At 40.0% G+C, this 27,631-nt stretch overlaps 2 protein-coding genes across 8 annotated transcripts; one reads left to right on the top strand and one right to left on the bottom strand.

The window, feature by feature from the left end:
• Positions 1-122: 122 nt before the first annotated feature.
• Positions 123-11,325, bottom strand: LOC120740428. Its single transcript, XM_040042824.1, has 6 exons — positions 11,157-11,325; positions 5,924-6,047; positions 5,002-5,152; positions 3,838-3,958; positions 3,640-3,753; positions 123-858 (listed from the first exon to the last, which is right to left on the bottom strand). The coding sequence occupies exons 2-6, from the start codon at positions 5,984-5,986 to the stop codon at positions 459-461; spliced, it is 849 nt and encodes a 282-aa protein (XP_039898758.1). The 5' UTR covers positions 5,987-6,047; positions 11,157-11,325; the 3' UTR covers positions 123-458.
• Positions 11,326-20,685: 9,360 nt separating this feature from the next.
• Positions 20,686-26,776, top strand: LOC120740383 (GRB2-related adapter protein 2-like). Of its 7 annotated transcripts, none has more exons than XM_040042733.1 (7): positions 20,718-20,799; positions 20,882-20,971; positions 22,527-22,639; positions 23,868-23,959; positions 24,312-24,431; positions 25,184-25,376; positions 26,082-26,776. In XM_040042733.1, the coding sequence occupies exons 3-7, from the start codon at positions 22,562-22,564 to the stop codon at positions 26,259-26,261; spliced, it is 663 nt and encodes a 220-aa protein (XP_039898667.1). In that variant the 5' UTR covers positions 20,718-20,799; positions 20,882-20,971; positions 22,527-22,561; the 3' UTR covers positions 26,262-26,776. The 7 variants fall into 7 exon arrangements, with proteins under 7 accessions (XP_039898685.1, XP_039898705.1, XP_039898667.1 ...); XM_040042741.1 differs by having other exon boundaries at positions 20,765-20,833; positions 20,910-20,971; XM_040042751.1 differs by lacking the exon at positions 20,882-20,971 and having other exon boundaries at positions 20,686-20,799.
• Positions 26,777-27,631: the final 855 nt, after the last annotated feature.

The following is a 27,631-nucleotide window of genomic DNA, read 5'->3' as shown; positions in this document are numbered from 1 at the left end:
CCCATTATTCTGAGTATTTGTCAATCCAATGAATGTTGTCAAAGAAATCATTTTTATCCTGGCAAAGAGGAACTACCAGCTGAAGTCAATCATGACCCCAATGAGAAGTTAATAGCCTTTGGACTTGTCGGGATAATATATTGTAGAAAACTCAGCACCCACGTATTTAAAGATTTAAGTGAGTGTACGCTGTATATTTGAGCCTGTGTGGATTAGGAAAATCCGTATTAAACATGTGCACCACATTTTTGTTTCATTAAAGTCATTAAAGATGTCTGTTGAGCAATTATTCCATCCAGGAAAAAGAGGATCCCTGAAAGCCCAGAAAGAACACAACATTCATGTGTATGATTAGGGTGTGTTTACTTCTGACCTCAACTATGTGTGACATTGGGTGCTGTTCGAAGTCACCTTTGTTGTTGTTATATTGAAACTCAGGTGTATAACAAAACTGGTGTCTACAGTAGGTGCAGGTACCTCAAAACAGCTTTGTAATTCACAGACCCCTGATTCGATGCAGAGTCCTGATTCGACCTAATGTAGTGGTCGTAGTTGAGGATGGGACAGTCTGTAAATGGCAGTCTGTAGTCATAATACACGGTGGCCTCTGGAGGACTCTCCTCTGGCCCTCCTTTGAAGCCGCACTCCTCCAGCGTGCTCTCCAGGGGCAGGCGGGCCTCCTCTGTTGGCACTCTGCTACTGAAAACCTCCAGGCTCGAGGTCTGGATCCCAGCTCGGTCCTCGATCACACTCATCAGACCAAAAACTGTGCGGCTGCTCGATAAAACGACCTCAAAGTTTCCAGGGTGCACTGTGGCCGAGGTGAAAGGTATCAGTCGGACACTCAGACGGATGAACCTGGCGGTTTAAAGAAAATGAAAATTTAGTTTTGAGTTTAGACTCTATAAAACTATGTGACTACACTATATATTTTTTATTGAATTGAAAAGAAAAAACAAAAACAATTTCCTTCAGGGTCAACCTTCGGGATCAATAAAGTTTTATTGAATTGAACTGAATTGAATTGAATATATACAGAAGATGGCTCAAAGGTTGGTTAAGTGGTTTTGAAAGTCCAGATGAGAGTAAAGTATTCAGATTACTTAATATATTATCATGCTTTTTACAACTACATGAATGTACTATTGCTGTGTGATTTATTACTATTACTGAAGGATACTCAGCGTACCAACACCAACTAGATTTTTAAATCTTAATATAAATGAGTAACAGTAGGTGGACATTAGGTAAGGCTGCACTTTTTGCAGGCATCTCGTATAGAAAACTATTCTGCGCTTATATAAAACAGGTCCGCTGCTCCAAATCGTAGTAAAGGGACCTCTGGCTAATACGTTGGGTTCTGCGGGCTCATAGCTGAAAACTAGCTTTACTTTGTTGTCTGGGTCAACTTTGCTAGCGAGAGACAGAGAGAGGCGTTGAAAGGCTGCTCCAACGGAACTTATTGTTTCGGAGGAAAACACGAACACAGTGTACAGTCGAGTCTTAATAGCTTACTTACAACTGGACTACACTGCCCATGAGGCTGCATTCTTTAGGGCTATGCCTGTAACACTCTGCCTATTGCCTTCATATTAAATAATTTTTTGAACAATAATTTTTAAAACTATTTCTTCACGTCATTGCATGCTGCAGTTAGAGCTGACATGGGCCAAGAGATTGAGACACAGGCATTAGGGGGGACAGCCTAACATATAAAACAGGAAAAGACCGCCGTGTAATCCATTTATTTCAACAAAGTAACTGTATTCGGAATGCCACCTTTTTAAACGGTAACTGTAACGGAATACAGTTACTCATATTTTGTATTTTACATACATGTATTCCGTTACTCCCCAACACTGTTTCTAATTAACCAGCAGGGGGCGACTGCCGTGGTATTAAGAATAATGTGAGAATCTCGTCATTTGATTTACAGCGTCCTGATGAATTTCTGGTCTGAATCACTAGTTTAATGTCTGAATGGTCGTCATCATTATAGTAAATTAGGGAATAATTTAGAGCACAGCACTTACATTTGCCATTTGTGACCTGTTGCCAGTTAACCTGATTAGGTACAAAATGTTTCTCCCATTCTTTCTTTTTAGCATAACTTAGTTTTCCAGCCTTTATACTGCCCCCATCCCAGTGTTTTGTAAGGTGTGTTTCGAAAAGAGCCAATGTTTTTCATGAAACATTAAAATATGTCATTTTAACCATTCGATGTGTTTTCCGTGTTAAATCAGATAAACAGAAATGATTAATCTCAAGCTTTTGTTAACATCAGACAGAACGCATCAAGGCTAAATGCAAATAATGAAAATACTGCAAAAACATGTTTGTTTCAGCATCTTAACCACACGTCCGAGAAACAAACTCCAGGCCTAAACCCCTGGAGACTTTCCAGACACGGCATGCTGTTTGCTAATGTAATCAAGCAATCAGTGGGTTTAAATAACATCAGCTTGTGAAATGTAATGTTTTTGACTCTAAGTCTAATTTTATCAAATCAGTACAGCAAAAGAGGGGGAAAAAAGTGAATTCAATTCAACTCGGGCTGTGCACATTATGTTATGTGTGTGATTTACTGCTAAAACATCCTTCTGTGGCACAGGAAAACAATCACAGCAGCCAGGTCAGAAAAAGGCAACGGCACCTGTCAGCGGGCCAGCTAAAGGTCGCCCCGAGTCCTTTGTTTTCAGAGCTGTTGAGGCTGCTTGTGTCCCAATGTTGTCATTTTGGGCGTCTGAGTTACAGGAGCGGAGTCACAGTGTGATTTACAGCTGAGGGTCAGGAATAACTCAGCCTGGTTAACCTCACTCATGGAGGTTTGGAATGAATGTCAACACAGCCTGATTGTGTTTCCCAGGAGCTGCCCAGTTTGTCCCAGTGCAGCCACAGAAACTGTCGAAACTGCTTTTCTCCAGGACATGTCTGATGTCTGTCTGGCTTTATGATATTTTAAAACCAGCTGCTGCTCCTCCCACTTACTCTAAAAACAAGTCAGAGGGATTTTGTGGCTTCATGTCTGCACTGTATGCAAATTTTAAAATTGTAAATCTTTTTTTCTAAATCATTTTCTAGGTAAAATCAAGTAAAATCAAGTTAAATTTTAATTGATGATTTACAATCAAAATATAAGTTTTTCCACATATTCCACTAAATATTTATATTTATTTTGGTAAATATAAAAATGAGCAGACATATGAAAATAAGGCAATATGAACAGATAATAAAAAATAAAAACAAATAATAAAATTGTACATAAGTTATAAATAGTAAAATTTATGAAAATAATAAAATATTTAACTCTTTTAGAAATATTGAACTTCAAGGAATTACACAAACAGGAAAACAAGGTTACATTAATTAATTTTTTTATTTGAAAATTTTCCAAATGCTAAAATCAGCTAATTTTGCCAAAATAGTAAACTTGAGAAAACTTTACAAAAATAAAACTGTGATATTTTTCAAATCATACAAACTCATGAAATACCAGAGCCACATCTGTCACATCTATGTTTGTGTATTTGTAAAACGCGGCACTGATTCTTTTATTTGCAAAACTGCGTTCACCTTTATTTTTATCTTTATAGAATGAATGTTCTGTTCATAAAATATAACACATAATGAGCTCAATACCTCTGGGCTTCAGTGTTTTGCAGTCTCTGCTGATGTTTTACATTTTCTGTCTCCACTGGTTCTTGTCTTTTTATGAAGTGCCCTGGTATCTGAGCGTGGAGCTCTGCACTGTCACTGTGGGAAATAAAATCAAGTAAACTCATAAACCTATAAAAGGAAAAATAATCAAATACTGATAGAGAAATAAGTTGGTTTCACCTCAGAGACTGTATTTGTTTCATCAAATCTTCATAACTAATCATGTCATTGAAGGTCTTCAGCTGCTGAGTCAGCATGTGGAGCTGAAACTGCTGACAGGGGACACCCAAACTCATCAAACCTGCAGCACAGTAAAAACATAGAGAGCGTGCACGTGTAAGTGGAACGCCCTCCTCTGAAATCCAGTTTAATAACAGCACAGCCTTTACTCATCTGCACCGAGATTTAGATGGTTGTTTAGTTTTCCTTTTAGGGCTTCAAAGGCCAGGATCATCTGGTGCACAAGCCATATTTTGCCCACATGTGAGTAATTATCTTTAGGACATGAAAATGTCTTAACACGGTTAAAAACTAAGGAAAACGTTACCTAAAGTATAAAATGGTGACATGCCTGGTTAAAAACAAAATAGAGTAAAATAATAATAATTGCAAAGGTTTTTCTTATTTGCTTATAAAAAAGCTGATGTAGAATGTGAACAAAGTGTCAAATAACATTAACATGAGGACGCGCAATCCCTGCAGGCTTTAATGGTTAAAATGTGATTCCCTCTTTTCTCCTGCAGCTCACGAGTGCCCCTCACAAAGCTTCCAGATGCTGGCCAATAAAAAAAACGCTTTTATGGAGACGTGTTAAAGACGCAGAGACAGTTTTGTTCAGAAGATGAGATAACCTGAGGTCTCTCTGAGAATCGTGTATGATCTATAAACCTGGAAATGAAGCTATAAATGATCACATTGGATGTGCTGTAAAAGTAATTTATTGATTATTAAGACCTACAGCAGTGATTCTGTGCTGTAGGTCTTCCCAGTCAGAGTCATAGCTGCGGTGTTGTGCTGCAGGTCTGCGCCGTAATCTCTTTGGAAGTTTACTCAGTGTGTCTGAAGTCAGACTCACAAAAGGAACATTGTCCTGGTTTTGTTTCCCAGAGCCAGCTACTCTTATCTGTGAGGAGGAAATGAGGCTCCGCTGACATTACCAAGAGCCTGATTCACAGTACCCTCCATAAATACTTCAGCACAATGACACTGTGGCATTTAGTACTGACTCACATATCTCCTTCTCTTCTGCGATTATCTTTATGTGTCACTCAAAGAAGCGAGAGAGTCTTCTCCCATCCTGGCAAAGAAAATCTCGGATTATTCAGGTCAGGGGTGATGGATTACCCAGCTCAAAGTCCTTCAGGCTGACTGATTCACTTCTGTCTTCGTCACCGCAGATGAACAGCTGATCGATCTCCTGCTGATGATCAGAAAACCACCCGATCAACTCGTCCGGGAAGCTCTCAGACTCCCGCTTGTTTGCGTTCACGGAAATCTTTAACCACAGGAAATACCACGTTACAGTAAAATCAGTACAACCATAAACTTTAGAGATGAGACACAATGTAAACATAAATAATACAAAATAAAATGAGAAAAATCTGCGTGAAGAATGCATGTGTGCAACATGTTTATTTGCAGCGCTAAAAGAGGTAGAACTTCCACAATTTCACCCATTTATTTGGGCCTATCAATAAATATGTGAAGATTTCAGCGTGTTTGCAGCTTTTTTCTCTTTAGTGTTTTTTAATCTGAGCTTTTTTGTAAGTCTGACTCTTAAAGAGTCAGTTTCCCAGACATGGTTTGCTCCTGGTAGTGTTTGGTTATGTTTGAGGAAGAAGACTGTCCTTTGGTTTAATCGAGAGAAAAAAATTCACGTGAGAAGCAATTTAATTTACATTCAGCCAAGACCACCTTATTTCCTGAAGTCGATCAAACTGCCCCACATTTAACCAAACAGACCACCATCTCGATTTTAAACTCGCTGTAATGTGACACTTGCAGGCTTTACAGACCCACCATCCACCCCAACAGCCACTTTCTCAAAGTGTTAAGAGTCACAAGCAAATCTGTTTACACCCAACAAACCAGGGGCGGTTAACACCGTACTTCCTAGAGCTTCATCTTTTTCCCAGAAACACACGACTCACGTATCATTCAGAGTAATCGTGCATCTTCAGACACATTTTTCATAGCCTTCTGTTTCTTCTTTATCTTGGATGTTCTGTTTGAGAGTGAAACTTTGTGATGTTGGAAGGTTTCTTACATTTTTTAACTTTTTATGCTGATTTTTGGTGCGTCTGACGCGCTGCTGCTTTTTCTTCTTCATGCTGTGGTTATATGAAGAAAGCTGCTCTCTGAGCTCAGCTCGGTGTTTCCTGTCGATGCCACTGTGAAAGAGCAGATGTTGGACAGTTCAAAGTATCAGTATAATAAAGGTCTACGACGTAGTTTAAGGTGGACTTGAGAACTTTTAAGAATGCTATGGATTCTATAAGAAACAAAATCGGAAGAACAGTTTGTTTCTAACTGAGGATGATTATGAAAACATAAAGTAACAAATACGGCATGCAGGGCAACAGACAGGCTGGCAAAACCTGATTCTTTACATTCACAGATGTTACTACTCTTTCATCATCCCTGAAGTGTGAGCATGAAAGAATCCACTTCTGGTGAATTATTAGTGACGGAAAATCCCGGTGTTCCTGTTAGTTATTTATGACGTTCAGAGAAAAAACTTTACTTCTACGACTTCTTATAAAAACCTGTCAGAAGCTATGAGGATGTTGTGCATTGTTTTTCTACTTACCTTCAGTTCTTTATGCTATTGTACTGTTGTATTCTGTCTCTCTTTGCCAACAGTTTCAGCAGTTTTTTGTTTTCATCTGATCCGAATTCAGGTCAGTTTCTGAATTTATATTTTTAAATTTCCATTCTTTCCAGGGACGACAGCTTACGTCACTGGTATTCTTTCAGCCTTTCCCCGTGACAAACAAACCCAAACATGATGACACAGAGTCCAAATGAGCTCATCAGTAACTGGAAACACGCCCCAAAAAGCTTAATGCTCTGCAGAAAGCCTGATAAATGGTTAATCCTGCTCAACCCCACATCACACATCACAGCAGCAGAGTGACAGAATAAAAAGGATAGCCAAGATGGTTTCGTGATGGCTCATCCTTCCTGCTCATCTCAAACAATGAAGGCAGGAAACAAAGCTACGGTGACCAGTCTGCTGTCTCCAGCTTCCTCACTCCCAGTACCGGTCAGTGCCAGTCACAGGGCTGGGACCTCCTGAATCCAGATATCGAGCCCCTCCTTCAGATACAGACAGGAAATCCTGTCTGGAGATGAAGGTGTATGACCTGGACAGCCAGGAAGATCTCAGTGTGACCAGTTTGTTATTAAGCTGAAATTACACACTTACTGAAAGTGTTGATGTATTCACTCTGTGGAGTCAAGTCCTGGTACTCGTTATTTGGAGGAAAAGAGTGTGAGTGTTGTAACATACATCAAAAAGACCACAACAGTACTGAAGTGAACAACGCTCCACATCATGTTAGAAACCAGTCTTCTGCCGTGTTCTAGACCAATCACACCCCCAGTGCCAATGACGCTCCCCAACAGCAGCAGCCTCCCCCTCCATTAGTGCTGCCCTAATCCAGTCCACCAGAACAAGCCTGATCCACGACCCACTGCCACCATCCTGGAGCTTCCACTTCTTTTGTAAAAAAGATCCACATTTAAACGTCTTCTAAAGGTTTTGTAAAAGATGTGGTGAAGGACACATAAAGTTATCTTTCTTCAAATGTTTTGTTTTGTTTGTAGGAGACATAATCCACACGATTTTTATCCAGGAAACTGGGGTTCAACTTTTCTTGTGTACTTTTTAACTTTTAAGTTTAGTTTTCCCTCACAGTTTGCTGAGGTTTAGAACAAAACGATCTCGGTAGTTTCCCGACTCTTTAGTCCTATCTTGAGATTTTGATTAAACATAGTGGACGTGAACTTGTTTCATACTTATAGATGCCCCTGAATCCCCCTGTGAAACAAGTTAACGAGCTCCTCCTCTCCTCTGATAAAAAATAGGTGGTGATACAGTTCGTACGCTGATGATACGACTCTGCCTGATAAGTCTGCACCATCTTTTTTATGTTATGTTAATATACTGAAATCCCTCCGAGGGTCAACATGAAACACTGAATCGTCTGTGAATGAAGAGCTTATTTTATTTTCTGTTTTTTCACAGCTTCCTTTGAGGAAAATGTGACACATGTTGAGTCTTTGATCTCCCGTCCCATAAAAATCCTGCTGGTCTCATTCATATTTATGCCTTGGATTGCTTCAAAGTGCATTTCAGGTTCAACCAGCCTCTCAGGCGCGCTCTTGGTATGTGAGGGCTGTCATTAAGACAAATTCAGGAACACATTCATTCACTTCTGCACAAAGTTATGTATTAACGCAGCCCCGGGTAGCAGCAGTGATGACGCTATGGGTAAAACGCTCAAAGCAGCTGACATGAAACTATCAAAAATCGAAACGCAGAAGGTTTAATCAGACACAAACCGAGCTTCTGTCTTAATGTTTATACTTCACTCTTTGAACAAACATTGCATTTTGACTTTAATAGCTTTAAGCTTTAAGAGCTTTATCTGTCCCCAGGTGCAGCCCAGGATTTATGCTCCAAAGCACCACCATCAGGGAGCTCTGGATGTTTGATTTGGCAGAGTTTTAGCTTTACTTCCTGACCCAACCCCAGTGCTGTGTAAACCTGAAATCTGTGAATAACACCTGACCGTTAGGATCTGTATAAGAACAGTTCTATCAGTTACCATCAGGTCATGATTGGTCTGTAGGTCAATGAAGTTATTCCCTGCAAGGCTGCAGCTGTTTACAGTATTAAAGTCAACGGGGAGAATCTGACTCACAGCCACCTGTGAGACAGAAAATCCTGAAGTAAATTTGCACCTGAACAACATATTTTGGTTATGCAACTTTACCAGACATGTTCAGGCCTCCACGGAAAAAAAAACAACAACCCACCACTGCGTAACTTCACGGTGACGGAGCTGTGCATAGGTGGGATTCTTTTCTGTTAAAAAGAAAACTGAAAATGTAAAAGCTGAAAACATTTCTAATGTTCTCGGCATAACAGAACATCTTTATATGGTATGCCCTCTTTTCCTTGATGGTGTTGGCTAACTGACAAACAACAGCACGAGCGGCGTATAGAACAGTAAACAGCTCCAATATGTAGATGACAGTGCAAAGCTGTGTGTCGGCTCTGCTGCACAACCACTTACATATAGCATTTCGTTGCCCTGTACCTGTGCATGTGCAATGACAATAAAGTTGAATTCTATTCTATTCTATTCTATTCTATATAGCCACATATTTCAGTACGTTATGTCAACAGGTCCTCATCCCAACACGTAACATACCGACGACAGTGACAAATCATCGGTATGTTACACGTTCGGAGGCACGAGAGCGGGTTTGCATGAATCTATAACTGTTAAGATTATGATTAAGGTTAGGGCTGGAATAGAAAGCCACAAAGCCACGTTGGGAATGATAATGCTCTGCTTATGCTAGTATAAAATCGGTCCTGTAATGAATTGCCAATTGAAAATGGATGGATGAAACAGATCCGATACTAAGAATAAACAATATAAAATTATATGACAGTCGAATTGTGATGTTGCAGAGCTCCGTCTGCTGTGCAGGACTCAGAGGATTTTTCATTATGGACTGATACCTGATGAATTTAGTTTCACTAAAGAGCCCACTGTGGGAAATGAGAACCACAGAGGGTCGACCTGTTAGACTGAACCGAAGACGTTTGTCCCCTTTATGCAGTTTGGGCCAAAACCCATCATGTTAAAGAACAAAGCGTATCGTTCATCCTTTATATCGTTTGGCCTCAAAATGTTAAATCACAGTTTGTTCCAGACATAAAATTAATGTAAATACTTTTTCAAAATAAAATCTAAATGAAATGTCTGAACACTGAATATAAATGTGTGCATGTCAACTAACATTAACCACCTGGAGACTCCTCTGGTTTATCTTGTGACCCTTTGGAAGGCACAGTCACAGTGGAAGAGTAACTTTTTACTGCAGTAACTCTAATCATGTAAGTGCTCTTGCAGGTTGAATTTGAAGTACTTTTATAGTTTAATTATTTAACTGCTCTCAAAAATAGAGGAAAAAAACAACCATTGCAAAGGTTTATTTAAAAAAAATCTAAATAATTCCCAGCAGATACAGAACATTTTTATGAAACTCAATTTAATATAAATAACTACAAAGTTTGAGTATTGAGTAAAAAAGCTGCCAGTTAATGATAAAACTGTTTACATGAACATGTCAGAGAGCTGTGACCTGTAAGCGCTGTACGACCTGAGGAGAGAGTAATCCCGCTTATGTCGAACACAAAGGTCAAATCTGCAGTTTGGACTCCTGCTGAGATCCTGCGAGCCTCAAAATCCTCTCTCGAAAACTGATTTTACTCACTTTATTTTAGCTTAAACTCAGGATCACTGCTGGAAATACACCGCAGGAGTGTTTGTGTGCAGCCTGTAGTGTTTGGCACCATAAAAAGCCTGATGCGCTGAGTGATTATGAAGTATACGTGAGCCTATAGCGCCCTCTGCTGAGCTCAGTAAGACCTGGAAGCAGGTTACTTCTGACATTGACAGGTTAAATAACCATTTATTTATATGATAATTATTTGTGTAATTTATTAAAACCCACAAGAACAGTCACTACTAAAATAAGTTTAATTTTACAATAAATGCATCACTTTTTAACAGTTGAATAAATACTTTTATATAACCCATAAAGTTAAATAATTTTCAATATTTCTAAGGCACTAAAGAGTTCATGTGTTAAGGTTAAACTGTGTGAATCACCTGACACAGTAAAAAAAGAGTTACAGTAACAGTTTCGAAAGGTTTCTGAAGCTTCCCATGCAATCAAATGTACATATTTGTGCTTTTTCTTCTGGATTTCAAGGTTAATTATCATTTTATTTTAGCTAAAACTGTGACGTCTGTCTTATGCATCAGTGTTGTGAAAAGGATGGGCCCAAACTTTTGCGCCTGTGTGGATTAATTTGCATTTTAAGTAATTTTGCCAGAGAGACTGGAAATGAAATACCAGACCTGTGTCACTGTTACTGTCTAAACTCCATGACACACATTTATGTTCATCTTTCCTTCGGTTATATTAAGGCACTAAACATGTGGGACTGTTCCCTTTAAGGTGCAAACTTGTAAAATCACCTGTTGGACGTGGTTTATAGGCTAACATTTTCTAAATCCGCATGTTTGTGTCTTTATTCTGCCCTATGGTCGTTTTTCTTCTTTGTTTAATGGCTTTTCATCTGTAACCAGCGCTACAAAGACAAATAAATACTGCTTGTTTTTCTCACTCGCTGATAAATATCCCCCCCTAATCATTTTATCAGTTCAGCATCAGAGAGGAAACAGACTTACCCTGAATGTGACTCACAGCTAGTCAGTGATCAGAGCTTCTTCCTGTTTGTCACTTTGTTTACTGGTTTCCATGCTGACCAGTTTCAGGCATGGCTGGCTGCTCCAGTACAAAAGAAAGTCTTTTTGTTCCCTCTCAGAGGATTGACAGCAGGCTGTGGTTGGTTTTGTTCAGTTTAGCTAAAGTGAGAAGTAAAAACAGTGGATGAAGGTCCTGTTGTCTCTTCTTTGTCCACTAGGTGTCGGTAATAATCTGTGACAGTTTTCATTTCTGTAACGAAAATGTTTAGTTTTCATCTTTTATTCTGCTTTTTAAATTTCACCAATGAAACCAGAACTTTTAATGACACATTAAATACAAATTATTTGTTTCAATGCGAATGTAAAGTTATTAAATAAATGCAGAAATATCAGGAGATTTTCAGTAAAGTATCTACGAACCATAATATTTGAGGAGTTTATATAATATACAGATTTTCTTAGACACTATTGAACATTTATTTCCTGTTTAGTGATATTTCAGTCAATCTGCATTTTCACTCCTATTAGCAGTGGTGGAAAAGACATAAATACAAATATGAAACACGGTACTGTGCAAAAGTCTTGAGCTGCCAATGATGTTTTTATAATGAGAAACAGGTGCAAGCATACGTGGAGATACAGCATATAAAGCAAATATGAGTTTGTCAATATTTGATATGACCGCCTTTATTCTTTAAACACCGTCTGAACTTTATTTCTGTAAGCAGTCTGCAGGAATACTTCCCCTAGTTGATTTGTAATCACGTTCTCTTGTAATTCAGTTAACCTCAGCCTTCACCCCTCATTCAAAAGGGCTCTTTGACAGCTGCCCTTTCACTGAGAGTATTTGTGATGAAGCTTCAGTGAACAGTAGCTGGACCAGCTGAAGGGTCGGGTGCATCTCTCAGGCCCCTTGCAGGAGTTTTCCCAGTCTCTTGTGGACGTGACTTTCAGATACTTTCCATCTACTGTAGATAGTTTTTTTTAGGCCTGATACTTTTTCTTCTTTTGTCCTTCACTTGTCCAGTTTGCTCAGACAAATGCTGCGATATGCCAAGTTTTTGGCTGTTGGAGCAGAAATACTATTTTATGTCTGTCAAACTGTGTTATATTTGGCATTTTTCATAGATTCAACTAAGAAATTGGGAACAAAGGATGTGTTTCTGTGACAGGCTGAAACAAAGTGTCTACAGATACAGTTAAGTGGCTTAAACAAAAAAAAAACATTCCTCTGAAAATAGTCAGATGGCGTGGACTTACTGGCCCTGTGATTGGCTGGTGGCCCATCCTCACCCTCCAAAACTGAATTATTGCTCAAGACCGCTTTAAAGAATTACAAGAATATCTGACAAAAAATTATGGTTGCTGGTGTCAGTATGTCAGTAATTTACTGAAAACTGTACTTTAAAGTTTGTATTTTAAAACTGATCAAACATGAAACTTTACTTGTAAAATTACAGAGTAAAAGGTTGTTAAACGCAGTAATAGTATAAGTAGACTGAGAGCGGAGGACTTGAGGTGCTGAATTATTTCTTGTAGACGATGTGATATCTCGGCCGCTCAGACTAGAAGCAGCTCTGTTTTTGTTGTATAAGAAGTTTGATCATGAATATTCAGAACCAGCAGCAGAGAAACATCAGTGGAAATGTTAGAAATGAGTCACAGCTCCTCAGCTTTTTTTAAATGTCCACGTCGCTTTGTAAAAGCACTCACTGCAGGTCTCGTTGGAGAGGTTTGTGTTCCACTTTCTTCTGTGATTCTATCTCTGTCAGGGCGTCATGTTTGACGAGGACGCACAAAACTCTCATCTGAGCTTCCTGATCATTCACTGGAAACTTCCTCACTGAGGAAGTTGCACATCATGGATTAATGTGGAAGTTTAAAATAGATGCAAAGATTTAAATTATAAGGCTGCCTCGACCTCCTCCTCTAACCTCCACCCACTCAGCTTCACATCCTCACTTCTCTGCCCTGATCAGCTGTTACCTCTGAAAGACTCTCCGAAGCACAGCCTCAGTCAGTTTGGCCAGCCAGCCCTAATGCCTTAATAAATAATGTTTCAATACATTTAAAATCAACTTTCTGCATCGGAGGTTTTAGTTTATCCATCGCTGATGTAGTTTTCTTGCATAAAAAAGTCTCTCCTCATAAAGTACAAAAGAGTAAAAGTAATGATAGAAAGGAGAAAAATATGTATAAAAATGAATAAATAAAATTTACACAGAGTCATTTCAATGTGACAACATAAGCTGTAAACATATCAATAACAGTAACTTCACACCGTTACGCTCCCTTAGCTGTAGTCACCTGGCCGTGGCGTATTCTGCAACCTGTAGATCCACCACGGCTGCCATCCATCATCTGGATCTCAGGATCACTGAGATCCAGATGATGGATGGCAGCTCTCCTCCACATGTCTCATCCGGATCTGGCCAAGTGTCTGATTCAGCAAAAGAGCCGAGGTTTGTGCCGGCAGAGAGGTGACGTATTTGGAAAAGAGCTGCGGGGAGTGACGGCAGGTCCACGTGCTGCAAACCGTGCAAGGTGAAGGTGATGGAGGGGCGATGATGTCAGAGGACACAGAGAACAGGTGTGCTCTTACACTGTGTGCTGATCTGCAGACAGTTATCTTTACATATGTGTGCATGTTTATTCATTTTCATGACATCTGACATCATATCATCTGTTTCACATTAACAGTAACACTTTTACGAAACTTCTTCTCCTGCTTTGCTCTTGTTTTTTCATCCTAATGACGCTTTAATCTATTAGCCTACTTTTTTTATGTAATACACTCTTACTCAACATATTATGAAATTATTGCTTGCATATTTTTACGTAACTCTGCTTCCTTCTTTTCTGCTCATTTTTGCCTGTTATTAATAATAATTTCATGCTGTGACACAGTTTTCTTTTCCTTCTTCTCCTTGATGGATTAATTAAAGATTCAAATGAAGTCATCTCCACGCTGATTAGATGAAACTGAATGTCATGAATTGAAGCCACAAGGGTTTAGATCTTCATACTAGCTGAAACTGTCAGTTTAAATTCTTAAACAATGGTCTGAAAATGGTTCTAACTGGACTACGTTTAACATGTGAGCGTGAAAACAATCATAACTCATAATCATAACACCAAAAATATCTGAATAAAATCCATCCTTATTGAATGTAAGTGCTGTGTTGTTGTCTCCTCTGAGACTCGTTTGTATTCCCCTTCGGTCTGACGGTGCGGTCGTCTTCCTGTCCGTCCGTGGCTGGACTTTTGAGCTGGCCAATGCTTGCTGATGTCATCCCCCAGACTTCCTGTATCCAACACAACCACGCTCCTTATCCCAAGTCTTCTCTACCACCTCATTTTACAACATGTGGTTTGTTTGCGTGGCTGTTTCTGGGTCTTTTTCATTGTCATGCATGATTCCTCTGTATCGATATCATGTTCTTTTAGTGCTTAAGGACACGTATGTGAATTTTAACTGAATTTAAATGTGGATCCTGAGTTTCCTCATTTGTGTCCTTGTACTAGAGTACAGAAATAGCTCCACAACTTTTTATGATCATTAGTTTGGCTTAAATAAAAGCCTAAAATGGGCAACACAGGTACCAGTGCAATTTTCCATAAAAGCATCTTATTTGGTTGCACTGCCTTTAGCGAGAAAGACTAAAGAGACTGACCTCATTAATTTGATTTTACTCCTTGTGAAATTCCACATCAGCAAATGCAAGTTTTCATGAGGGAAACACAACATGTGGCTACAAGCTGCTCTTTGCATAGAAATAAAGCTTTAAAAATGGGCATTGTTTTTAATGTCTTTATTTAATGTCACTGTAACTCGCGCATCTTTTTTTTTAATGTCATGTTTGCATCTGTTATGATCTGTTTATTTTGTACACTGTCATTTAAAGAGCTTTATTCTGTATTCAGTACCTCTTTTTATAAAATTAAAGAGTAAAAAAAATAAGGAAATGCATTCGGTTTAGGAGTCTGCCTCCAGTGGCCATTAGAGGAACCGCAGTTTTTGGCTTCATTTTTCAGATTTGGAGGATTCTGCTTGAAAACATCTACAAATCTCCTTTTTTCAGATGCTCATGTTTCTTATTTATAATTGTAATTGTTCATTTTTTATACTACACTGTAAATATTGTTCTTGTTTTCGTATTTATGTTGTTCCTGATGTGTGTTATTGTTGGTCTTCACCGAGGTTTAAGTGCCGGATGTGCGGCAATGATAATAAAAACCCTTGAATCCTTAGGGGTCACTTCCATCTCACCCTATCCCAGCATCATCCTCTGTCACACCAATCCTCTGCATGTCCTCCTTAACTCCTTCCATAAGTCTTCTCTGAGGTCTTTCTCATTTCCAGCGGCCTGGCAGCTCCTTCTTCTCTTTTTCCCATATATCCACTAAACCATCTCAGCTTTGCCTCTGATAGAGTCTCCTCGAGTCATGTCATCCCCGTTTCTTTTATCTTGTACCCAGAATAATCTGCAGGTAAATTAAAACCTCATGTCAGACCGTCTTTGACCCTTTTTGCCAGTAATGTAAATTGATGGAAATGCGTTCCTGTTGTTTGCTGTCTCTGGAAGCATCCGGTGTATTTCATGAGTCCATTATGCTCGGGCATGAATTAGTGCCAGCAGCAGCTGAGCAGCAGGACCACAATAAAAGGCTGAATTATTCCTGACAGTGAGACTAATGGCAGTATTTTTCTTGCCTCACAAATTCAGTATAACTAAATTTCACTTACAGAGATGGATTAGCTGTTTGTTTACTGAGGCTTGAAGTGCAGCAGCTCCCGCAGAGCGGTGATCAGTCCACTAATCAAGCAGATAAATTAATAAACATCTAAGTTTCTGTTTCTGCTGAACTTCACTGGAGGAAAATATCAAAGCTGGCCTTGGCAAACGCACATGATGGCAGGCTGACGTGGCACAGAGAGGGCGACGTGTGCAGAGTTTCACCTTAAATAACACAAAATCCTCTAGTTTGGTGCCAGAAAACAGCACTCGGCACACTGAGTTAACCAAAAAGGACAAAAAAGGCTGCAGACTGGTCACTGAGAGCAGCTTTTACTAAACAGCAACAGCCAGATTTGGATATGTAGAAGTGATTCGAAATAGAAGTACAGGTGATACGTCCCATTCTCTACCCAAACATTTCCAAAACCATCAGATATATGCTTACAGCTCATAACCCTGTATCATATTTGATTTGTGAGTTTTTGTGAGTTTTTCACATTGTCAGTGTGATTTATGCACCTGTGCTGAGGAAGGCAGACTCATCCTGAGTACATGATGTCAGTCAAGACTATGAGACCCATAGAAAACTGCAGATTTGGGTCCAGTTTGGATCAAACACCCCTTGCTATCTGGAGCAATGCTCAGTAAATGACTGGTTTCTTTTTTTTTCTCCTATCCACTTCACTGGTTAAATTGTAGGAAAAATATATCAAAAGTGGGATATCTGCTCTTGTGAGGTAATTTTATAATACTTTACATCGATATTTATAAGTTTACAAAGTGGACGTAAGAAATTATTTTTGTTGGCGACTGGCAAATAACAAAATGGTGCATTAGCGCCACCAGCTGGTATGGAAAAGGTCGTGTTTGTAATCAGCACACCTGCTTTATAATTGTTTGGCTAGACCAAGTAACACACAAGGGGCAAATACACTAAAATAAAGCTCATGACTAAATAGACAATGACGCCAACCAAACCCCAAATCACCCCCATGACATGCAGCACATGGTTTGACCCAATAAGGTGGCTTCAGGATTTAAGGGGTCTCAGGCAGCTCACAGGTGTTCCCTTTGTGTCATTTGGGAGAGTTGGCGCCTCCAGCCACTTCTGCAAACGTGGTGGTAAGTTTTTAAAAATTGAGTTGTTTGTTTGACTCTGTAAATGTGGTTTTTGGGAGGTGGGCTCACTAAAAGTCAAATTTTCTAACTGCTTAAGTGTCTGATTGCAAATGAAGTGCGTCTGTGTGGGTAGATGACGTGTTGGGCCTAATCTGTTCTCGTGGGCATGTGTGGCTATACCTGTAAAATATAGTTTTCTGGCTAAGTTATGAACAGTCATATCTGACTCTTTTATCCCTGCAGGTGAAGCACTTCCTGGAGGATTCCCTCCCTGATGGCACCTCTTCTCGTCGCCGTCTTTAACCTTTCTGATGCTTGATTGGCTCGCAGATAAAATCAGAGGGGGACATGGTTTTACACTGTAAATGATGAGCTCAGCTTCAAAAAGGGTGAGGCACTGAATATCAGCGTATAAATTGGGGACTGGCTGCTGTTATATCTCTGACTCTTTGTGCTTCTCTGCAGACTCCAAGCCCTGAAGACGGTTGGTGTAAAATGGACGAAGAGACGAGAAAGATTTCTACTACAGTGAAATGCAGACTCCAGCGTAAGAGGCTAAATGCTGATTATAAAGTAGAAATGTACTGGCTGTAAACTGTGGTTTGTTGGAGGCTGAGGCTTGTGATTATGTGTTCAGGTGGTTCACAGAACAGCAGTTGCAGCGCTGCAGAGGAGCTCCTGAAGACCAAACACGGGAGAGTTTGCTCTGAGGATGCTGGAACTTCACTGGAAACTTCTGCATTTGTCAAGTGAGTTTAAAAACTGAAGCCTCAATGGTTTAACAGATCCTGGTTTGATACATAACACTTGTTTCTTCCCACAGATGGCGTCCATGGTGCAGGCGATGGACTAGCACATCAAGGTGGCTTAAAGCGGGACAAAGCCCCGGTGATGCTTTCACAAGACCTGCGCATACAACTCCAGGTCCACTGGCTCTCAAATGGCTATTGTCTGCACTGCATTTCAGACTTCCCCAGGCGACTGGGTCAGTGCAGCTTCTATCTACAAAGGAGCAGAGATGGACGCTTCCTGAGCCTCCCACACAGGAACCGCATGTTATCATTCAGGGTGCCGTCATGGCGTTCTATCAGATGATCGCGTGTTACATACAAGGTTTTTTCTGGTATCGGTAACTTGAGGTACCTTCCTCAGCCAGGAGACGAGGTTTGGAGCTCTACGTTTAGCACTTAATACTCCAACTACTCTGTGGTTGGTTTCAGGCACTTACCGAGTCCTCTTGGGTTAGGATTAGGCTCTTATTCCTCTTTGGTTAGGAAATTTTATTTTTTTTAGCACTACATATCGCTCTAGGTTGAGTTAGTCTAGACTCTTCCTTTATTGAACAAAGGCACTTACCGAGTCCTCTTTGATTAGGATTAGGCTCTTATTCCTCTTTGGTTAGGATTTAGGCACTTAACCAGATCCTTAGGATTTGGCTCTCCACACCCCTCCTCGGCTGGCATGAGGAACTCCAGATTCCTCCATGGTTGGTTTGTTACTCTGCTGCTACAAGACACTTTGTATGTAACTGAGATACCAGCGGCTTTAAAACTGCTTTGATGGCTCCAGAAAGAGACCATGCTAGAAATGCCAGACCTGTCTCAAAGCTTGTGGAATCATTTGTGGCCATGTTGCTGATGGAATGGACTGTCTATGTTTTGACTAATAAATAATTTTACACCACTAATCTGCTTGAGTCCTGGAGTTTACTAAGGTGGCTGGTTCTAAAACAAAGATCGCAAATCAGTCCAGCTCAACTTGTGGCTCAATTACATGTCAGAGTTCGGTCTGTTACCTGTTGAAACTTAAACCTACTTAACTGGTCTCCTCCCACCAGTGTTTGCTTTGTCAGATTTCTGCTGCTCTTCTTTAATAAGGGGATCTTGGTCTCTGAGAACGTTTAATGATGGAAAACTGCATTCACTTTAAACAAACAGTTGTAGTGAACATTGCAAACTAAACTGCCTCAAGCTGCAACTCAAAAGGGTTTTAATATGGTGCAAGAGTGCATAAATTTCCACTGTACACAATGAGGCTGGAAGTCAAAGCTGAGTGCACATATGTAAGGTTAATGCGCAGCCCCACCACTAGTGTAGTTTTGTGTTCTTGGTGAGCTGTCGTGACAGTCTAAACCTAAAAGTAATGCTTTGGTAGTTGCTTCCAAGAAGTTTGCCTGTCAGTGCCATTTGCAACACTCGGGTTATCTTTTCCTCTAAAGGAGTCTGAAACATTTAGACATTAGGTCAATGTACTACTAAAAAGGAAATCTGAAGCTGTAATCTACAAGTGAGTAAGCAGAGTAGGGGAGGAACAAAAGCAGTTCAGTTATTTTGGGTTGAAGTTGTAAAACTGAAGTTTTCTCAGATTTGACTGGAGCTTCTAAACTAATGTTGAATTAAAGACTGAAATCGAAACTGTTTAACTCAAACAACATTTAGTTTCATGGTGGCGATCGTGGCTCAACAGCTGGGAGTTTGCCTTGTAATCGGAAGGTTGCCGGTTCGAGCCCCAGCTTGGACAGTCTCGGTCGTTGTGTCCTTGGGCAAGACACTTCACCTGTTGCCTCCTGGTGGTGGTCAGAGGGCCCGGTGGCGCCAGTGTCCGGCAGCCTCGCCTCTGTCAGTGCGCCCCAGGGTGGCTGTGGCTGCAATGTAGCTGCCATCACCAATGTGTGAGTGGGTGGATGACTGTATAGTGTAAAGCGCTTTGGGGTCCTTAGGGAGTAGTAAAGCACTATACAAATACAGGCCATTTACCATTTAGTTTCAATCATCTAGACATCTAAATGCTTTTAGATTTCGTCAACTACATCTAAAGGTATTTGTGTATGCGTCTGTACTTGGGAGGCTTCCCCTGAAAGCATCTTGCACAACATTAAATGCAAAATATGTCCATGTGTCTATTCTTTATGAGAAACAGGAAGCTAGTTATACAGTTTCTAACCTTACTGCACAAGGAGCTTACTCCTGATTGGATTACTTCCAAATCGCCTTTCTATACCACTTAATTAGCTCTAATTGGATCTCACCCTACAAAATATTTTCATCTCATTCTTATTCTCTGACTGAAGTGTCAGAACATTTTTTTTAGTTATCTTCTTGTTTTCGTCAGCAAAAAAAAAAAATTTGTTTTAACAAAAATGATTGGTCAGCAAAACTTACACTGCTCCATACTTCCTGTTTTTCTTCATTCGGGTCCTTTCAACATTATTTAAACAGAAGCTTCAGAAAAAACATCTAAATTCAGTCTGAGGCTGCTGAGCTGTGAGACTTGGGCTGTGGGTGAATAGTCCAAATAGTCACTTTACAATAGACAGATGTTATTTATGACTTTTTTTGTTTTTTGCTATGAAATTGTCCATAATGTAATACGAAGCATAATTTTATCACAGCAGCATCTTCAGAGGTCAGATGTGGGTTTACAGCCTGATGTTCAATGAACAATGAACAAAAAATATCCTTTTTTTCATCTGAAGGTTGTGAAATTCTTTCATTACAGCAGCTAAAAATGAAAAGCAAAAAAAAAATGAATTAAATGAATAAAAGGGGGATGTGGTTCAGTTATATGAAACACAATGTTACCAAACAAACATAAGAAACCTACTTAACTGATCCTGAAGCCTTCCTTATACATATACTACAGGTACCTCATCCTTGCACCCGCACTCCCCACAAGCAGGTGGTAGTAATACACCTAACTGCCAAAAGGAAGAGGAGGAGGAGAAGAAGAAGCAGCAGCAGCCACGCCCTTTCATGCCACCTGCAAAGGTCTTTATCCCTACCATGACCTCACAGATCACTGGTAACTCACAGAAACAAAGAATGTAATAATTTCTGTGTAAGCCTGCAGGCTGAAAGCGTGTGCCTCATTTAAACAGGTTAAAAGCATGATGGTAAAAGTTTGACTTTGAGTGGCTGCATATGAAATGAACCTGTGCAGGTAGGTGACCATGTGTGGCTGCCGCCATGACAGTCAGTGACATTTGTTTGTTTAACTGATTCTTCATGCGGACTGTTTGCGCTATGGTATTTTTCTGTCACCTCTATTTTAAGCTCCCAACTAAGTTTGTCCACTCATGTTCTTGGGTTTTCAAATCAATCTGCCCACTGGTTTGGGTTAATGGTTTAATTTACAAATATTTAGCCCCCATTTAACCTCTAAACCTTAATGAAAAAGCAGCAACAGCTGGAAAAGTTTAAGACGTGCAGCGATTGACGCAGGAGTATGAAGAGCATTTTACAACTCTGCAAATTATTGAATTTAAAAGCTATGATATGTTTTTTTTAATTTGTTTGTTTTTTGAGGTTTTCATTGGAGATTTTCCTCTAATAACAGACTTGTCTACCTTGTGCTGACCACCATGCCATCCTCTAATCAGTGATGTTCATTTACATTTTTCCATTCAAATATCTTATTTACAGCAGGTCTCCCAGACATGGATTGATGGGAAATGGGTGGAAACATATGTGAACATACAGTATATAAAACAAAACCGGTTTATACATTTTAATGAGTTTGGAAGTCAATATTTGGTTTGACCGCCATTGTTCTTCAGCACGGCCTGAACTCTGTTGGGCCGCCTTCTGGTAATTTCTTTTTCATGTGTAGTTCTCCAGGCTTCTTGAAGGACATTCAAAGCTCTTCTTTGGGTGTTTCTGCCTTTTTCTTCTGGTCTCTGTCAATGATGTTGACGTCTGTGGAGGCCGATCCATGACTGAGAGTTTGTGTTCCTCTATCAGAGTGTGCTTTTACCACATTGGTGGTGTGTTTGGGATCACTGTCATGCTGATCCCAGCTGGTATTATAAAGTGGATCAAAGTGGCCACACTGCACACAATGCTGAGATATGCTTTTAGGAATCGCTTGTTCAATTCAAAGAATTTAGAGACAAAAGCCAACAATTAAATGACTCTAAGCACTATGTGGCAATGAGAAATTAAAACGGGAAGAAACCTCTGGCAGTGCCAGGCTCATGGAAGAGCAGCGATCTGCCTCAACCGGTTGGGGGATGTGTGTGAAAATATTATTTTATGCCTGTCAAACTGTTAATAGATCAGCAAAAGAAATGGGAACAAATTGTGCTTTTCAGACAGGTGGCTGGTAACAAAGTTCCTAAAGATGTAATTTAAAATTGGTTCCTTGCTAGGTTTTCTGTTAGTTGTAGACACAACACTGGCTAACCTCTTGAGTTAGGAGGCTTTTTATACTTGAATGATTCATAGTTAGCATTAAGTGGCTTAGCAAACAAAACTTTCCTTTGAAACTGGTAAAAGAAAAGACTGGAAGTGAGTGTAAAAGCAGCCAATGTCAAAAGACAAACTTTGAAAAACCTTCAGAAAGCCTGAAGAACCTATTGCTCAAGACCGCTTTAAAAGTTATAAGAAAGTCTGAGTGCTTTGAAGACAATATAAAGAAATGCAGCTGGGTTGAGACTTTTATCGAGGACTGTTTACTGGAGACCTTTCTCTGATTGAGCCGCTTGTTCTGTTCGCAGTCTTCTAAGCCTTTCAGACGCTTGAGCCCCTCCCAATGGAAGCCAAAGGAAAGTTTGACTTTAATGCAGTAACAGATGATGAGCTGGGCTTCAAACAGGGCGACATAGTCAAGGTCAGTGCGTAACTTTACTCAGCTGTACACAGTTTTCATTAGTGCTGTTGTGCTTGTCTTCATAGTAAAGGTTGTGCCTCAGCACTACAAGCAACCCATTTAACAGGCGCAGCTTTTACTTTGAAGGCAAACTCTCTCCTTTACCAGTTTGTGTGGCACTCTTCAGTTTCATAGCTGCTTCATGAGTAGTTGGTGAGTATTTGTAGGTAAGTTGCAATCGAGGTGCCAACCTGTGGGTTACTACAGCAACCAAAGCAACTCAGTGAAGAGCTCTATACCTCTTTGTGACCAATTCCACCCAGTGACTAAGAACAACCACTGGTCAGTATGTACGACTCGTTTTTTAGGGGTTTCCATCAGCTGGTAGTATTTTTATTTTTTAAAAAAATACCTACTCAGCCAGGGTTCCAAGTGAGGTGAGTTGAGCTGAAAATGTGCTGTCAGTAAACTGTATGCCACTGATTGGTCAGAGAGTGACATCACTGGATTAGCCATGAGAGCGCCTCATTCACGACTTTTGAAACCCCATCCATCCATCCTGATATCCATCCATACTTTTGAAACCCGGCAATGAAAATGGCTGCACACAGTCAACAGGTACACCATCACATGGTACGCATTCCCTCAGTTACTATGTTGTTCGTGTCACATGATGTCATGGGAATTTTGGGCCGGGTTGCTATAACAACACCACCAACACAGAGGTGGTAATTTAACTAATGGAAAATGACCAAACGCCAAGTTGAGGTGAGTAGGTGCTAGTGGAAAAGAGGCATTAAATTCTAACTCAGCATTCCTCCCATCTTTTATATACAGTCGATGTATGTTGCATGTTTGAAACCATGGCAATCGCCACCTGCTGGCCAATAAAGAGAGTTCAGGTGACTTTCATTTCTACAGGATACCTCCAGTCTGTCCCAGCTTCTCAGTTTAAACTGTGGTTTTGTTTCTTTTCCTGTGTTATTTTTCATCATGTTCTGTTCTGCTTAGCTTGTGACTCACAATTTCCCCTTTATTGCAACCGATAATAATAACCGCTTTCCCTGCTTTCATCACAGCAATCGGACGTCACTCCCACAGATGTCCGACTGTGTTAAATTTAAAAACTGTCTGGGATGTTGTCTCAATATGTGGGTTGATGGACGGGAGGTTAAAATGCGATGCAGTCCAATATAAGTAAGAAATCTGATACTCCTGTATGATGTTTTATCTTTTCGCATCTGGACAGATTATACGTTATGACAACATCTGGTGTAAAGCAGAGATGAATGGACAGGAGGGGCTTGTGCCACGTAACTTCCTTGACATTCATTTTCCAAGGTAAGAAACAGATGAACAATAATCCGCTGCAAAAGCAGAAATCCTTTTCATTCTGTGTGCAAACCATTTAAAATGACTACAAAGCAGGAATGAAGAAGATGCCCAAAAGTCAGCTGCACATTTTCCTTCAGTAACACGAATGTACCTGAAAAGTCTCAACATTTTCACACTTTTGAGCTTAGAAGTTCATTTAAGGTCTTAAAAAGCCCAAATTTAGATGTTAAAATCATACAGGAAAGGCCCAAAGGCAGGATAGTTTTGCTTTTACAACACTGGCTGGTAGGTGTGTGTACTTGCATGTTTGATGCATGTTTGCATCAGATAGTCATGAGCACAGGACCTGTTTCTGCAGATGGTTTCGGGAGGATGCCACTCGTGGAGATGCAGTGGAGTTCCTGATGAACAAACACGTGGGAGAGTTTGTGATCAGAGGGTGTCGGACCAGCCCCGGAAACTTCTGCATTTCTGTCAAGTGAGTCAAGTGTGTCTCCCAACTAAGTATTACACACATTACATTGTACCTGATCATTTAGACCTTTTTATTGCCTTAAAAGGGAGAAATAAATACAGTTCATAAGGCGTTTATGATAAGGTCACACTGGGGGAAATGGTGGTAAAAAAGAAAATGATTCTGTTTGCTATGAACTGCCACTCGCAGTTTCCATCTTCAAATTCATTTCTGATACATCAAGACGGTGTTAAAATGGAAATAAAACTGAGTCAGTCTGCTATTAGTCTGCAATTGAATGGGGTCAAATTGGCCGTTGTGTGCAATCTGGTTCATATAATATGGTGATTAACTTTGATAAACTGGCAAAAATCTCACGTCTGTTGCAGTGTGCACACACAAAAATTGACTTTAACTGCTTCCATTCAGTGTCCAGCCAGAACTTTCTAATAAGGATGTATAATTTTGAAATGTGTTTTTAATGTTGTGAGACAGACTTAAAGTTCATAAATTCTCAATAATTTTTTATTTTCAGTTCAAAGACATTTGTTTGTTTCAGTTGTTCTAAAGAGGTTTATGTAGTCAAATGTCAACCATTCGCCCAAGCCCCAATGAGCCATTCCCTGTGTTCTTTTCCTCTTAGCATTTTACTAGCATCATTTTTATTCGCGTTTCTGTCACTTAACTGAAACTAGGTTTGAAATAACGTTAAGTATAATAAACTTGGTGTGAGTGATTTATAGTAAAGTTATTCTGACTCTTAAATCTGTTCTCAGGTATGAGCAGGGCATGATGCATTACAGATTGCTGAGGGACAAGAGAGGTCATTACTTCCTGTGGAGCGAAAAATTCACCTCTCTGAACAAACTGGTGGACTTCTACAAAACCAACTCAATCTCCAAAAGCAGGATAATCTACCTCAACGTCAATGCGAGCCTGGACCAAGGCGGCCCCTCCGATGATCAGCCGGTGAGACATGATTGCTTTTATTGAAAAGCTCAGATTTAAAGAGCAGTTTATGACAACAAGCAAGTTACGAGGCATGCTGCTTCAGTCAGTTTCACTTAAATAGTCTCAGAACATCAGTTGTCTCAAGGTGCTTTACATTTTAAGGTAAAGACCAGTCGATACCCTATGAGGAGCACTTGCAGGATGGAAGAACTCCCTTTAGATAGGAAGTGACATCCAGCAAATGCACGTTCAGGGAGGGACCGCCGTCTAATGTGACCAACCAGCCAGTAACTGAGGGAAGACTCACAGATACAAGTTTCAGGCATCTCTCTCACTACTTTCACTTAACAGGGTGGTGTCACATGTTGGTTGTTTTGTTTGCGCAGTGAAAAGTTAAAATGGTGCCAGCATATCACATCTTGCTTATTCAAATATTCCAGCGTTGCAGCTGTCAAGTCAATTCACTTTATGGAATTAACCTGAGAGGACGAGAGAGTCCGTGCACTTTCAAACTCGGTTAGCTTGCCTTTTGATTAATTAGATATTTTTGATAAGGTGATCACACCAGCAAACATTACAGCTTTAAACATGTGGAACACCATCGAAGTGTAGATGCAGCACAGGAGGGCTGATCGGGATGACCTCATCCAGCCTAAACTGTGCAAGCCTCATCGAGAAGTTGTCTGTCGGGTATTGATCAGTGTTTGTTTTTTCCTCCCACAGACTACGTCTTGTTTTCAAGTGATGGCGATGTGCGACTTCCCTGCTATACAAGACGACGAGCTTGGTTTCAACGCAGGAGACGTCATTGAGGTGCTGGATATGTCTGATCCTTTTTGGTGGAAAGGGAAGCTGAAAGGAATTATTGGACTGTTTCCTGTAAATGCCACGAGACCACTGTGAGGAAATCCACCCCTGATGCTTTTACTACACCTGCTTACACTCGGACTCGGCCTGCAGGTGCACCTGCCCTCGATTAAGAGTTTCTAAACCTTAATGAAAAGCAGGCTTTTAGATAATATGCTGCACATCAGCCTTCAACCAGAGGAGTGAGTCAGTACAGCTTTTTATCTACAAACGAGCAGAATAACGATGAATGTCTGCTCATGTTTTAACACATGGATGTATGCCCTACACACACTTTTTTTTTTTAACCTTTTAAATAAAACATTTTATGTCCAAGATTAAATCTGAACTCATTATGAGGGGAGAATTTTTTCACTTTTCTTATTACAAAGTTGATTCCTGTCAAATCTATCCTGTGATATTCCCTGTTACTTATTTCCTGACTTCTTTAGTTGTATCCAGCTGATAGACTGTACATTGAAGATGGAAATGGTTGGTGGTCTGAAAAGTGAATTCCTAAAGCTGCATTCTTTCTAATGGCCACCAGGAGGCAACACCTGTGTTTGGGGGGGGAAAAACAAAACCCTCTGGCTGTATTCTTTCTTCTGCCCCAGCCATGTTTTCATGGTGGAAACAAAAACACAAAGGTTACAATGTGCTTGTTAAGTGATGATGTGACAGCCCTGTATTTATAGGTCAAAGCATCTCCTTCACTGAACAATGGCCTCGTCTTTTAAACACATCGAGTGGATAAAGAGATACAGTAAGAGTAATGTATCTGCAACCAATCATGTCCCAGGCACCACAGAAAATAATATTCTCTGACTGATTTGGTTAAGGAGCTGAAGTTTACAGATGTAGGTGCAGGAGCAGGGCCTGCTGCTTGTTTCCATTTAGTTTTCTAGCAGATAAGCAATTTAATGTTACTTGATTATTATTTATTTATTTTTTGTTAGCAAGATTATACCAAAAACTCAGCAAGATCAATTTTATAAAAGTGTTGTTGAGGTGAAGTGTGGACAAACAAAAGAACCCATCTGACGTACATCAAAGTCACTTTACTTAAAAATCAGCAAAGGAAGGGGGGGGGCGGTTCATTTACATAAGTGGAAGTTCTCTACAGGCTTTTAGTTACTACTGGGCCCAAGAAAACACAACACATGCTGTCAAAATGAATCTGTAGCACTAGTAATGGTACTATCAGCTTATTTTATTGCATTTTGATTAGTTTTCGGAAACAAAATAAGCCACAAAATACTCAGAATTTCAATTTTAAAAAGTTATGGCGCACCTAAGGAAAGCTAAATACTAAATGGAAACATGAAGGTTTTAACATGTTACTGTATTTCATATCTTACTGTAAACTATATGTGCATTTTTTGCATGGTATTAACCATCCTCACTCCAGTGGAAACATTTTTGAGAGC

The sequence above is a fragment of the Simochromis diagramma genome, unplaced genomic scaffold (genome assembly GCF_900408965.1).
Source record: "Simochromis diagramma unplaced genomic scaffold, fSimDia1.1 OVJJ01000321.1, whole genome shotgun sequence".
Taxonomy (NCBI): domain Eukaryota; kingdom Metazoa; phylum Chordata; class Actinopteri; order Cichliformes; family Cichlidae; genus Simochromis; species Simochromis diagramma.
This window is presented reverse-complemented; position numbering and strand designations above follow the sequence as displayed.